This window comes from Erithacus rubecula (genome assembly GCF_903797595.1).
Source record: "Erithacus rubecula genome assembly, chromosome: 11".
Lineage (NCBI taxonomy): Eukaryota > Metazoa > Chordata > Aves > Passeriformes > Muscicapidae > Erithacus > Erithacus rubecula.
The window spans coordinates 20,358,986-20,371,881 of NC_136663.1; the positions used below are offsets into that span (position 1 = coordinate 20,358,986).

Consider the following 12,896-nt stretch of genomic DNA (forward strand, 5'->3'; position numbering starts at 1 on the left):
CCTGGCTGTAACTGTTCCCCTCCATTTTTAGAGGCACTACTAAATACTGTTCCTGTTGGATTTAAAACTGAAATAACTCTAAAAAAAATTGTAATTTAGATGTGGAGGTGCTGAGGCCTGTAAGAAATTGAGGCTGGGGGACAGGCAATCAGATCCTACTATGCAGAGGAAGTTTTTTTGCTAATTGTTTTGTCTCTTTTCTTTGCTTCTTTTGAGCTACTTTTGCACTGTCAGTGTTTGAAATGGAGCCAAATGCCAGCTGCAGTGCTGAAGGGTGTGTGCTAGTCAGCAAAGTCAGCAAATGTTTGAGTTTTGTCCTTTTTTTGAACCCATTGATGACTTTAACGCTGTTCTGGGACATTCCTAACAGACTTGTTTCTTCAGCAGCATCTTCTGATGGTTTAAGTTTTAAAAAAACAAATTTTATGGAAAGCATGACCAGCACACTGAGCCAAAAATAAAGATTGTTGGGGTTTTTTTTCCCCCCCCAAAGCCTGCACAGCTTTATCATTGGTGGGCTTCTCACAAATAAATAAACTTTCTGTTCAGAGATGTTTTTTGAGAAAGTTACAAAAGGTAACCAGTGGCAAATCCTTTGATCTCCTGCTGCCTCAGCCATTGAAAGTCTTCTTTCAATATGGGTCTGTTTTTATTTAATCCTTAATGCAACTGGGATTATTTTCTGTTTTACCCGTGATGTCGAAAAAAAAAAAACTTAATTAAAGGGTTTGGTTTTTTTTAAGGCAGAGCTACTGACTGTTTCTGTGCACAATAATCCTCACCAGGCATAATTTGGCTTATTATTTCAGATCTTCATTGTTAGAGGGTAGAATTTGGTCACTGCTGAGTGGATTTTGGTTGTACAACAGCTTGTTTCTGACCCTGTGCTTTGAAGCAGGTGAAATCAGCTTTGTTTTACTGGTGTTGCTGAAGCAGGAATCTGTATTTGGGATATCTGGGCTGGAGTAACAATTCACTGCTGCTCACCTGCCTTCAGCCCTGGTGATTCATTTGTCTTGTTTCTGAACAAGTTCAGCTCATCCAATTGCTAGGAAAAACAAAACCAGTGCCAAAACTCCAAATACTTTACAGGCTTGTTTGCTTCCCTGAGCACCAGAGCTGGGGTGTGGGGATGGGAGGCAGGGAGGGAATAAAAGAGGGAACAGATGTACCTGTTTCCATGGCAGTGAGGTATTAAATTATTAGAACTCTAGGGAAATTCAGGTTTCTGTGGTACTGTTCAGCAGCAAAGCAGTACTGGGAAACTGGAAAGGAGTAAAACATTCCTGACATTTCTTCAGGTGGCCTGGGTATCAGAAACACCTGGTACCTGTATTTCTTTTTCTGGTGTTTTTCTTCACCTGGTGGAGAGAAATCCATGGGTTTCCTCTTCTGTTTTTGTGGCTGTGATGGCTCCCTGGAGTGGTGTAGATGAGCTCTTTCTTGACTACCTCGGGTCCTGCCCCACAGAACCCCAGAGTGGGCCAGGCTGGAAGGGACCACAGTGGGTCCATCTGCTCCAGCAGGGCCATCCCATGGCACAGGTTGTGCCCAGACAGCTCTGGATGTCTCCAGTGAGGGAGACTCCACAGCCTCTCTGGGATCTGCTCAGGAAAGTTCTGCCTCATGTCCAGGTGGAGCTTCCTGGGCTCAGTCCCTGCCCGTGGCTCTGGTGCCATTGCTGGGCCCTGCTCTGAGCCCCAGGGACACGGAGAGACAGGGACACACAGGGACAGTCATGGACACACAGGGACACACAGGGCCCCTCTCAGCTGGGGCTCCTCTGGAGGCTGAGTAGCCCCAGCTCCCTCAGCCTTTGCTGGGCACGGAGATGCTCCAGGCCCTTCACACCTCCACAGCAGCTCCATGTGTGTCCTCTCCTGAGGAGCCCAGAGCTGGGCGCCTCACGGCTGCACAGAGGGGCGGGATCACTCCCTGCCCTGCTGGCAGTGCCTCCCAGGACACACTGCCGCCTCGGGGACAGCTGCTCGCCTGTCAGAGCCCCCAGCTCCTTCACCAGACCAGCCCGGCCTGTGCCGCTGATCAGGTTTATTCCTGGGTTATTCCTGAGTGTCTCCGGTCACAGCCCCCGGATCTGCGCCGCGGGTCGCTGTGCCGGGGTGAATCCGCCTGGGAGTCCCGAGAGTGCCGTGCGGCCTCTAAGGGCCGTATCCCTTGCAAGCGGCTCGCAATCCCGGGGCCATTCCCAGGGAAAGCCGCTGCGGCGGCGGGAGAGAGGGCGACGGGGGCGTTGCCACGGCAACTCCCGCCTCCCGCGCGGCCCGAAGCACCGCCCCTCATGGCGGCGGGCGGGGGAAGGGGGGCGCGCGCGGGCGGGCCCCGCGCATGCGCAGCGCGCGCCGGCCGGCGGCGCGTGTGTTGTGGTGCGGCGGCGGCAAGATGGCGGCGCCCGGGGGCTCGGCGGGCGCCGCGGCGCTGAGGGCGCTGGTCCAGCAGTTCACCGCCATCACCGGTGGGTGCGGGGCGCGGGGCGCGCCGAGGCCGCCGGGCTTCCGCGGGAGGGTCCCGCCCGGCCCCCACCGCGGGCGGGCCGGGGGCGGGAGGCGCGGGCCGAGGCGGAGCGGTTCCGGGCGCGCTGCCCCTGCCCCCGGAGCGCCTCCCGCGGGGCGGCGGCGGTGTCGGTGTCAGGGCCTGGCTGCGGGCGCAGCGCGGCGGGGCTGCCCGGACCCGCTGCCTTCGGGCGGCGGCTCCGGGGCTCCTGTCGCCTGTCCCGGTGCGCGGGTGCGGGTCCTGCTCCCTCCCTGCCTTTCCCCTCCCTCCGGCTGCGCTCCGCCCCGGGAGCCGCTGCCCCGCCGGCCGGACCCGCGAGCTGAGCCCGGAAACCAGAAATACCCCGTACTGCGGGCGGCTGGCGGCACCTGGAGCTGGCAGGCGGACGGAGCAGTGAGCCCGCTTGAGTTGGCAGGCGGAGAGAGCGGGTCGCTTTTCCGTGCAAGTTCGCGTCAGGTGACAGCTGCTGCTTCAGGTTGGGTACTGGGAGCTCTTGACCCACTTTGTGTTTAATCTGCTTCGCCGTAGTTACCGCTGGCTGCTGCCTTTGCGTGTCAGATGCTGCGGGAGTGTTTAATAAGATGTGTCAGCTAAACAGCCAAAGAGAAGTGAAACTGCTCTAATTCGGTTTTCCAGACCGGCTCCGTTTCACTTTGTGTCCCTGTACTTGGACGCACTCAAATCCTCAGCAGGATGTTGGCAGGGAAATTACTGATCTCTCGGCTACTCTTAAAGTATCTTTATGGAGCAAACCCTTTGAACAAAAAGAACCTACAGCAATTATATTTTCAATAGTATGTGCCTGTGTGTGAGATATTTATTAAAACCTTAATCACAACACGCAGAGCTGGTTTCCTCCTCCTGACACCTTCTGTATTTAGACACTTGCTTTATTCTTAACATAAGAGAATGTTTTCAAAAATGAGAAAGCAGTTTTGGAGTGTTGTTTTTTATTTTAAACAGAATTTAAGGTTGCATCTAGAAGTGTGTGGAGGTTGTCTGGCCGATGCTGGTGTGGTGTGACAGGTGCTCACAGCTCAGTGCTTTGTGTTTTTAGCTTTTTCAGCTGGGAGTTGTGAGTGTATGCAATCGCTCCTGTCTGTGGGGAAAAGGCTGAGGGATGAAGAGAAATAGTTCTTAATGCTTTTCTTTGATGCTGGTGGCAGAATTGTGTTTCTTTGGTGCTCCCATCCAGGAAAATACTGCTAAGAGAATGTAACTCCTGCGTGTCTTGGTGCTTTGAGTTTGAGCTTTCATATTTTCCAGATTCTGTACTGCATTAGTGTATAACTCTGAGCTTCATATAAAGTGTTACAAGTTCTCCTCAAAGCTCAGTCACACGAAACAATCCTTTTCCAGCCCCAGAACCAAGGACACTGCTGCAGCTTCAGCCCAAAAAGTGCAAACAGCAGCAAATTGAGGAGAGAATCTGGGAGGATGGGACTGCAGAATCTGGAGCTGGAATTGGACAGTTAAGACCAATGTGGAAATGGACCAAAACTTATAAAAGTGTGAAAACTTGTGACCAGGGTCCATCTTGGGTGTAGCCACAGCCAGGCTGTGAATCCTTTGAAAGCCTGTTAATAAACACCCATTTATTCCTGGAATTCTGTCCAGCCTCTGTTCTAGGGAGCCTCTCAAGGCATCATTCTTCCCCAAGCAGACGATGGGATATCTGTGAAATTTGCTTTGAAACTTAACAAATATTTAGAATTTTCTGTTTTCCAGCACAAGGACTGAAAGCTTTGATATGCTGACACTTTCCTCAGGAATGATGAGGAATCAGTGGAGGCACTTGCTGTATCAGTGTCTCTTTAAATAGTAACAGAGGGTTGAATTATGGTTTTTCTTCCAGTTCTTGCAAATGAATGGCTTTGCATGACTCTGCAGTGAGGTGTGTGTTTGTTCCAGGCTCACAGGTGTGGTTTCATTGCTACAGTTAACACTGAAAAGTGCTGAAAATGCAAAAAAAATAGTTGGAGTGAAGAGCCTGAACTTTTCTTTTTTATTTTTGGGATGTCATTAGTTGTTATTTTGCAGTTTCTTCAGCTCTGTTAACATCTTAAACTACAGCTGCCTGTCATCCCAGCATGCTTGTTGTGGCAGGTTGGGTGTTTTGGGAAACCAGTTCCCTCAGTCAGTTTGGCTTTCTGTGTGGTTTGATGTGCAGGTTATTTAGAGCTGATTGATCTCCACAGTTTCAAAGTGTATTCTGTGTTCAAACCAGAGGTTCTTTAGTCTCCCAGAAAATCTGAGAAACATATGTTTTGCCCAGGCTGATGTTGTCCATGAGCCTGGTTTTGGGCAAAGTGTTTTTGTCATTTTGCTGACTTGCTGTGAACTTAAGAAGAATTGCTACAGATCCCAAAGCTGCTCCCAGACTGGTTAAGCTGTCTTTTACCACTCTTCCTCTCTACCAGCCTTTCTAAAGGAAAATAAGCTCTTTGGCAGTCCCCCACCTATGGAGGAGGTGCTGTAAAGAGTTGGGTTGCAGGAGAGCTTCTTCTCCTGGGGGAGATTCTGCTGATGGGATGGTCTTTGAGCAGAAGTTGGGAGGTAGGGGCTCATCCTCTGAGGAAGGACTTACAGGTGATGTTAGGAACTGTATCTTCATCCTGAGCAGCGACATCAAAACTGGGATTAGTTGCACTTTAGATGTTCAAAACCAGTCTGGACACGACCTGAAGCAACATGGGGTAGTGGAATTTGTCCCTGTCCATAGTAGGGTGTAGAAGTGAATGGGATTTAAGCTTCCTTCCAACCCAATCCATTCCATGATTCTGTGATTTGAATAAATGTTAGTCATTATACAAAGAACTCTGTTGACAAGTGTTACTTTCTCCCTCTTGGCTGCTCTTTTTTTTTTCCCCTTCTTATATAAACTGAGCTTCTGCTGGTTTGATTTTTGCCTTTCAGCAGAATCAGTAAATCAGAGTGTCTTTTCTTCCATCTCTAAATGTCTGTTACAAGTGGATAAAAAAAAAACTTTAGCAGCTGATTTAATATTCTTCCTGTTAAAATGTTAAGTCAGATTTTCAGTTTTCTTTGTGTATGCCTGCATGTGTGTGGAAAATTCACAGAATTGTGGAATGGTTTGGCTTGGAAGGGACCTTAAAGCTCAACTTGTTCTACCTGCAGTGGTGGGCAGGAACATCTTCCATTGTCCCACGGTGTTCCAAGTCTGGCTTTGGACCCTGCCAGGGATGGGGCAGCCTGTGCCAGGGCCTCCCCACCCTCACAGGGTAGAATTCCTTCTCAATATCCCATCTATCCCTGTCCTCTGGCAGTGTGCAGCCATTCCCCCTTGTCTGTCCCTTCATCCCTTGTCCCAAGTCCCTCTCCAGCTCTCCTGAAATTCCCTTTAGGCACTGGGAATGGCTCTAAGGTCTCACTGGAGCCTTCTCCTTTCCAGGTGAACACCCCCAGCTCTTCCAGCCTGGCTCCAGAGCAGAGGGGCTCCAACCCTCAGAGCACCTTTGTGCTCTCTGGACTCATTCCAGCAGATCCATGTACCAGGAAAATTCTGTCCTCTAGAATAAAATCCAGATCATGCTAAAACCCTCAGCTGGTTTCCACTAGGTTCTCAGTTGCTAGCAGGAAGAAGCCTGGCACTCCTGACTGCAAGCATTCCCTTCCCCCTGAGCTGTGTATGTTTGTCTCCTTTCACAGTTGTGCTTTGGGGATAAATGGCAGCTGATGAACTCTTCTTCGTAATTATTAATGCTTTGAGAGAGAAAGCTGTTCTGGGCGCTTCCAGTCAAAACGCTGTGATTTCCCTTTGCCATTGCAGGTGCCAGTGAAAGCGTGGGGAAGCACATGCTTGAAGCATGCAACAACAACCTGGAGATGGCTGTCACCATGTTCCTGGATGGAGGAGGGATAGCAGAGGAGCCCAGCACCAGCTCTGCCGCCGTGTCTGCAGCGCGCCCGCACCCCGAGTACGTACCGCGGGCAAAAACGAGCCGCGCCTTCCTGGCAGCTTTTTGAAAGTTTTAGAAAAGACACTAAGAGACAAATAATAGAGCAAAAAGGTTATCATGGCTGGGTGCTTGGCATTCAGCCAACAGCACACCTGCTGTTTTGGAGACACCCCTTAAATTCATCAGTTGCATATTCATAGACCCATCATACGTTTTCAAACTTTATATAAACTATTTTCCATATTCCAAGAACTGTTTTACATGGCTACTCCTCGAGTTTGCCTTTTTAGAGCATACATGTTTTTTGGCTGTGGGTTTAATTTATTTTTTTATTAGTCTTAATTTGGGCTGTGGTCTTCAGTTTCTACAGTCAGTCAGTGCTGGTAGCTGGTGTATCAGCAATAGGTGTCTTTATTGGGTGTTCACTTACTACAAAGACACTTTATCAGCCTGTGTCACTCCTAAAGAAAACTATATTTTAAGAACCATTTCAACTCCACACATATAGTATCCATCCTAATATTTGTGAAAAACCCATACCATAATATGCATTTATAACACTGGGAACATGGCTGTGCCAGCCAGCCTGTCCCACAAATGTCACACTGCAAAGCACAGCAAATTGTCACTTTTCACCACAGTATTCCACACTGCTTTGATCTTGTTCAGTTGATTGCTCCAGTGGTGTTCTGCTTTGTAGACCAGAAGTGAGTCTCTTGCACTTCAGAAGTTTTCTGTAGCTTTCACCTACTGTTCTTTTACAATCAAAGCCCAAGACATTAAAGTAGGGACCCAGTAATAAGAAACTCTTATTTTTAAATGCTCTAGCAATCTTGCTTTACACTAATTTGGCAGTTAGAGAGTTCTCTTGGTTTGGCTCTTATAAATGAAAGGAGTCTCAATGCTGCCTATTAATATAACTGCTTGAGGTAAATGGAATATCTTGAGTGGTATAAATCACATTCTCTAAATATGGTCAATTACATATAAGCCAGGCTTCTGTTCTTATGAAAATCTTCCACTCCAGGAAAAAGACAGCTAACTATTTATAGAGGAAAATCCTTGCCCCTCATACTTCTGAAGCACATGTACAAATTCAAAAAATTCTTTTAGTGCTAACCTTTATAACTGATGTGAGCTGCCTTCCTACTTGAAGCTTTAACAAAGTTCAAATAGGTATATAGGTTAATGTTCTTATTTCTAGATAACTTCTAGCACATCAGTGACTTCAGATTTTTCTTGGAATGCTTTCTTTTTTATACTGAACACTCTCCAGGTGCTGATCAGTTCAGTGTTCCTCCTAGGAGGAGAGAACAGTGAATGTTCAAATGGAGAGTAGCTTGCTGCAGAGAGCACTCAAAGATGGGGAGGTTAAGAGCAAGGTTAGTGCATCCTGCTGACACCCCGAGTTACTTTTTAATAGCTGCATGATCAGGAGCTGCAAAGTGCACACTTCACACCTTGGAGGTCTAGGGGAAGAGGGAGGTCATAGACAGGATGTAGCAATGGATGAATCCTTCTCCACATAGATCCCTGGGCCAGGTGGCCACACCATTTTCACAGAGGTGATTGTGATTTCTTTGTAATTTCCTTTCTTCTAATTGTAGTTTTGGGTTACTTGTAAATGTCTGCAAATATAACTGGCTGAGCTATTGGCATGTGAGGGAGCCCAGTTATGAAAGCCAAGAACTGCTTCACAAATGGGAGGAAATGGCCATCTTGACCTTGTCCTTCCTCTGGAAAAGAGAGGTGTGCCTTTCAGGTGGAAGGAAAAAGTCTTCTGACAGACAAAAGCTGGTAATAAGGAAGATAATATTTTTTTTCTATGTACCTAGCAAGGAAAGTAGGATGGCAAGTGGATTATTTAACATCTTTTGCTTCTAGAAACTTCCAAGTTCTAACAAAGTTATTCAAGAACAACAAATGTTTAAATAGTAAATTGACAAAGCCTGGGATCAAATCACTCAGGGGTTTGTGTAATCTTTTATCAAAGGTCTTCTATGCCAGCTCTCAGTGCACAGGGTACCAGGTCCAGCAGCAGTGCCATGAGTGGGAGCAGATGCTCCCTTGAGGTCCCACTAAATCCCAAACCTCTTCATTCAGTGCTGTGGTACAGCAGCATCTTTAACTGGTTCAAGTTGCAGGAGCCTTGGAGCATAATGAGATGTGGTTTCACAGTACTTGGAATATTTTTGTCTCTCTGATGTTTTTTTTTTTTTTTTGTTTCTTCTCCTTTTATAGGGATGAAGTACGAGCTCCAATTCCTCAAAAGCAGGAAATCTTAGTAGAGCCTGAGCCCTTGTTTGGAGGTAGGCTTGTGTTCTTATTTTGTTTCTGTTTCTTTGTCTTGAGGTGAGCTAAGTGACAGAAGAAAATCAAAACTTGTTGAATGTGAAGAAATAACACCAGTGGTATTGAAAACCTCACACATGAGAGATGCTTTGTTCCCAGGGGTACTAATTTGCAAAGTCTTGTTTCATGAGACTTTGTGAGGTGGCAGCCAATTAACTTAATTAAATGTACATCTGCATTCTGGGGACCCAGAACTGTGGGGAATGCTGTGGAGGTGTTTGAGGTGGGATGGAAGATGGAGCCTTGGCTGACAAGTGAAAATGAAGAGGGCAAACACCTGCCTTGAGGAGATGGCAGATCAGAAAGAAGGGCTGAACTGTCTGATTGCTCATACCCTTCTCCATTTCTCATGCAGGAATTTAAGCTGTGCTGTGCAGCTACTTTTCTTGTCTCTGTCCTTCTCATGTGGGCCAGGTCATTTCTGGGCTGGCCTTTGCCATGTCAGAAGGACTGAGAGCTTTGCCCTTTTCACTGAGGGAGGCTGTGCAAGTGCTCATCACTGCAGTGCTCTCACACCCATGGGAAATGCTCTTTTCTATCATTGAGTTGCTGTGTTAGAAAGGAGGAGGAGGCCAAGCTTCAGGTTTACCCCAGAACTGATTCTGTCTTGATTCTGTTTGCCAGCATCAGAGAGGTGTTCAGCCAGGATGCACAAACTGAGGGGTGGTTCAGAGGGCAGCACACACTGCCAGGCAGTACAGGTGCACACCACTTGCCTTTTTGCTGTACTTGCACACATAGCAATGCTATATTTTCTAGTTTCAGTCCTTGTAGCAATTTTTTCCCTGTCTGTTTTGGGAGCTGAAAATTTTAGACTTCTTTAATATGCTTCAGTCCCCAGTCCCATGAGAAAATATTTATTCCTTAGACAGAATATGAATCACTGAAATGGACTAACTTCTATATACTGATGTGAGATGCATAAATTTGAAGTACACACTTAATTTGCATTTGGGCAGAAAGAGAATGACTACAAAGTGTCTGCTTTCCTTTAAGTGCTTTTGCACTTCTATGAGCTTCATGGATAGAATCTCATGACTTCCCCTTGCTGCTGCAAGGCCACCTTGTCACAACAGTGAAGCTAAGCTTCAGAGGTCTCAACCATTAGATGCAATGAAAACAAACACACTGTGTTTATCTAATCCTTGCACTTCACACCTGGCTTTGGGAAGTGGGTGTTGAGTAGCAGAGAAGGGCAGTTCTGCAGCAGGAAATGTGCATCCAGAGAAAGATGCCCTGCTACTGCCTCTCTAAAGACAGAGGAGCTCTGCACTTTTTCCTGTGGCCCCACAGAGTTTTTGACAAAGATCTGATGACTCCTGTGGGTTATTAGGATTCAGATCTGCTGAGACTAATGCTTGGTCTTTGTATACCTACCTGTTACACAGTGATCTCAGTCACACTGTCACTGACCATCCACTGACCTGGATCAGTGATTCCCTCCTGGCACTGTCTGATCCACCAGTGCCACTTGTGTTTCTGGCACAGAGCAGCCTGACAGAGTAGCTAAACCTAAAGAGATAATTGGTCTCAGCTCTAGCCTTACAGCAGGGGAGGTGGTAGTTTCTGTTTGTAAGAGGTGGTTGTTTAAGCTCAGGTTTTTTCCCAGTTGGAGAGGTGACCCTGTGTATTTGTGCCCTGCTGGATGTGTGGATCCCATCATTCAGCAGAAGGATCCTCCTGGGCTGCTGAGAGCCTCTTCACCTGGCTCGAGCTGAGCCTGGCAGGGACATGCTGCTTTTGCTGAAGTGCTCCTTCAGTTGCTATTCCAGCTGAGTTTAAGTTGTTCTGAGGTTGTCTTGTGCCTAAGCACTCAGGGTGTAGGAGATCTTAGTCCCTGGAGTTGAGAGGTGTTATTCCCCAGCACATCCCTTGTTTAGGCTTGCTTTCTTTTTCTATGGTAGTCTGTATAATCACATTTCCATTGGGTATAGGTTGTATTTATATTACTTTAATTTCTGTATTATTTATTATGTTTTGTAGCAATTGGACTTTGAAAGTTCTGTCTTTCAGTTGATAGGAAAGGAGATAAGTATCTGGAATAACTTTGGCAGGCAGTTCTGTTTTCCTTCCAAGTGCAGTGCTTGTGCTGTACCTAGATCTACTGGAAGAGTGTGGTTGTTAGTCCAGCCAAGAAGTTGGGACAGGAAATTTAGGAAAGAGTAGAAGTTCATTGTGGAAAAACAAATGTGCTTCTTTATAAAAAATTATTTTATCATGGGGTTTAATCTTTTGAAGTTTTTCACCCCCTCGAAGGCCTTGGGTAAAATCTTGACTGGAATTGTGACAATGATGCTGTGACAGCCCTTCCACTCCATGCTGAAGGGTCTTAGTGGGCCCATCAGAAGGGGCTTTAAGCCTCTCTGTATTGTTGATACATGTTTTATTTCAGGGCTAAGGCTTGCTGGAGGGAGGATGTGTTAGTAAATTTAATTTACAAACTGCCTTCTCCCTATTTCCATCCATCTCCAGTCCTTCCCAATGACCTTTACTCTCACATCATCCCTGCTTTGGCTTTCCATTCTGTTTTCCACATGTGTGATAAAAGATGCTAATATATTTATTTTGATAATATACTTTTCAAATTATCCTTCACTTTTTTTTAAGCTCCTAAAAGACGCAGACCTGCTCGTTCAATATTCGACGGCTTTCGGGATTTTCAGACAGAGACCAGTAAGTGTCTACAGATCAGTAAGCCTGATATTTTATTTCATTTTATTATTTTTAATGCAAATAAGATGAAGAAATCTTTTCTGTTGTAGGCTAGGACAGCTTTCAGTTGTTGAAATATTTTTAAATTGCCAGTAGTGTAGCAGGGTGCATTGTTAGAAGTATAGAATCATAGAGTTATGATTATCACAGTATATTCTGTCTGGTCTTGCTAACTCTCAAAAAAACCCTTTTTCTGGTGTAGAGGCAACTGAAAAGGGGGAATAATCCTAACACTCAAGTAGAATTAAATTCATGCACTGGATATTTCTTGGCTAGGCAGTGGAACTACATTGGAGTAGCCCTGAGGCTTCTTCCTTGGCCCCACATGGGGTTCTCAAGGCTTTAATTGCTGTTTGCCCTTGGCTGTTCATGCACACAATCCCCAGATGCCAAAGCACTGGCTGTTATTTCATCCATGAAGTGTCACAGAATGTGATTCTGTGACAGCACAACACCAGGTGTTTCACATCTGAGTTATGGCTGTTGTGCTGATATTGCTGGAGTGTTCTGAGGTGTAACCACAGAATCAATAAAATTGGAAAAGTCTTCCGAGACTAAGTCCAGCTGCTCCCCCACTTCCCCAAGTGCCACATCCACACATCTGTTAAACCCCCTTGGAATGGTGACTCCCCTACTGCCCTGGGCAGCTGTGCCAGGGCTGGACAACCCTTCCCATGAAGACATTTTCCCTGATATTCAATCTCAGCCTCCCCTTGAACAACCTGAGGCTGTTGCCTCATCCTGTCACTGGTTGCTGGACTCTGTGGACCATGTTCTCACACAGTTAGGGGTTGGCTGCCAGACTGAAATAGGTGTTGATAGTTACTTTCTTTCCCCTTGTCCAGTAATGATGAACACAAGTACTGAAATCACTGGCAGCTTTGAAAGTGAAAATACACCATGTACAGAATCAATACCCTCAAACTTTTTCTCACTGTCTTCCAGCCTGGTCTAGCAGAAGGTTTCCAGCCCATGGCAGGAGGAGGTGGAACAGGCTGATCTTTAGGGTCTCTTCCAAACCAAACCACCCTGTCATTCCACTCTTAAAACATGTAAAGAGGCCCAACATGTGAGGGATACACTGTGAGGGTTTATGGTGAAAATTTATCATGCTTTACAGGTGGACATCACTGGCTGTCTCTGGAAAAGCAGCCCTGGCCATGAAATTCCAGATATCTCCTGGCTCCTAGGGGTGCTCCACAGGGATACTTTATTCCCCATGTGTCTGCTCAAGCATGGGTTGTATGCTCCTTCCACACTGGAAAAGTTTTGTCCATGGGATAGTTATTGCTCATTTCAGCTGACCTGGTTCCATAAAATCATGTATCTGCTGTGATTTACCTTTATTGCCCATGGTCTTGTCTGAGTAGGAAATGTGTTCTGTATTATTCAAGATGGAAT

At 46.5% G+C, this 12,896-nt stretch overlaps 1 protein-coding gene and 1 long non-coding RNA gene across 2 annotated transcripts in view; one reads left to right on the forward strand and one right to left on the reverse strand.

Moving 5' to 3' along the window:
* Positions 1-471: 471 nt before the first annotated feature.
* On the reverse strand, positions 472-1,240 carry LOC306806554. Its single transcript, XR_013775497.1, has 2 exons — positions 1,173-1,240; positions 472-1,048 (listed from the first exon to the last, which is right to left on the reverse strand). It is a non-coding gene; the product is annotated as an uncharacterized lncRNA (long non-coding RNA).
* A 1,109-nt stretch (positions 1,241-2,349) lies between these two features.
* The window catches only part of UBXN7 (UBX domain protein 7), a 28,322-nt gene continuing 17,775 nt past the window's right edge, over positions 2,350-12,896 (forward strand). The window contains exons 1-4 of the mRNA XM_079314802.1: positions 2,350-2,473; positions 6,302-6,449; positions 8,673-8,740; positions 11,391-11,456. Coding sequence (XP_079170928.1) covers positions 2,401-2,473; positions 6,302-6,449; positions 8,673-8,740; positions 11,391-11,456 — 355 coding nt within the window. The 5' untranslated portion in view covers positions 2,350-2,400. The remainder of the gene's footprint in view (positions 2,474-6,301; positions 6,450-8,672; positions 8,741-11,390; positions 11,457-12,896) is intronic.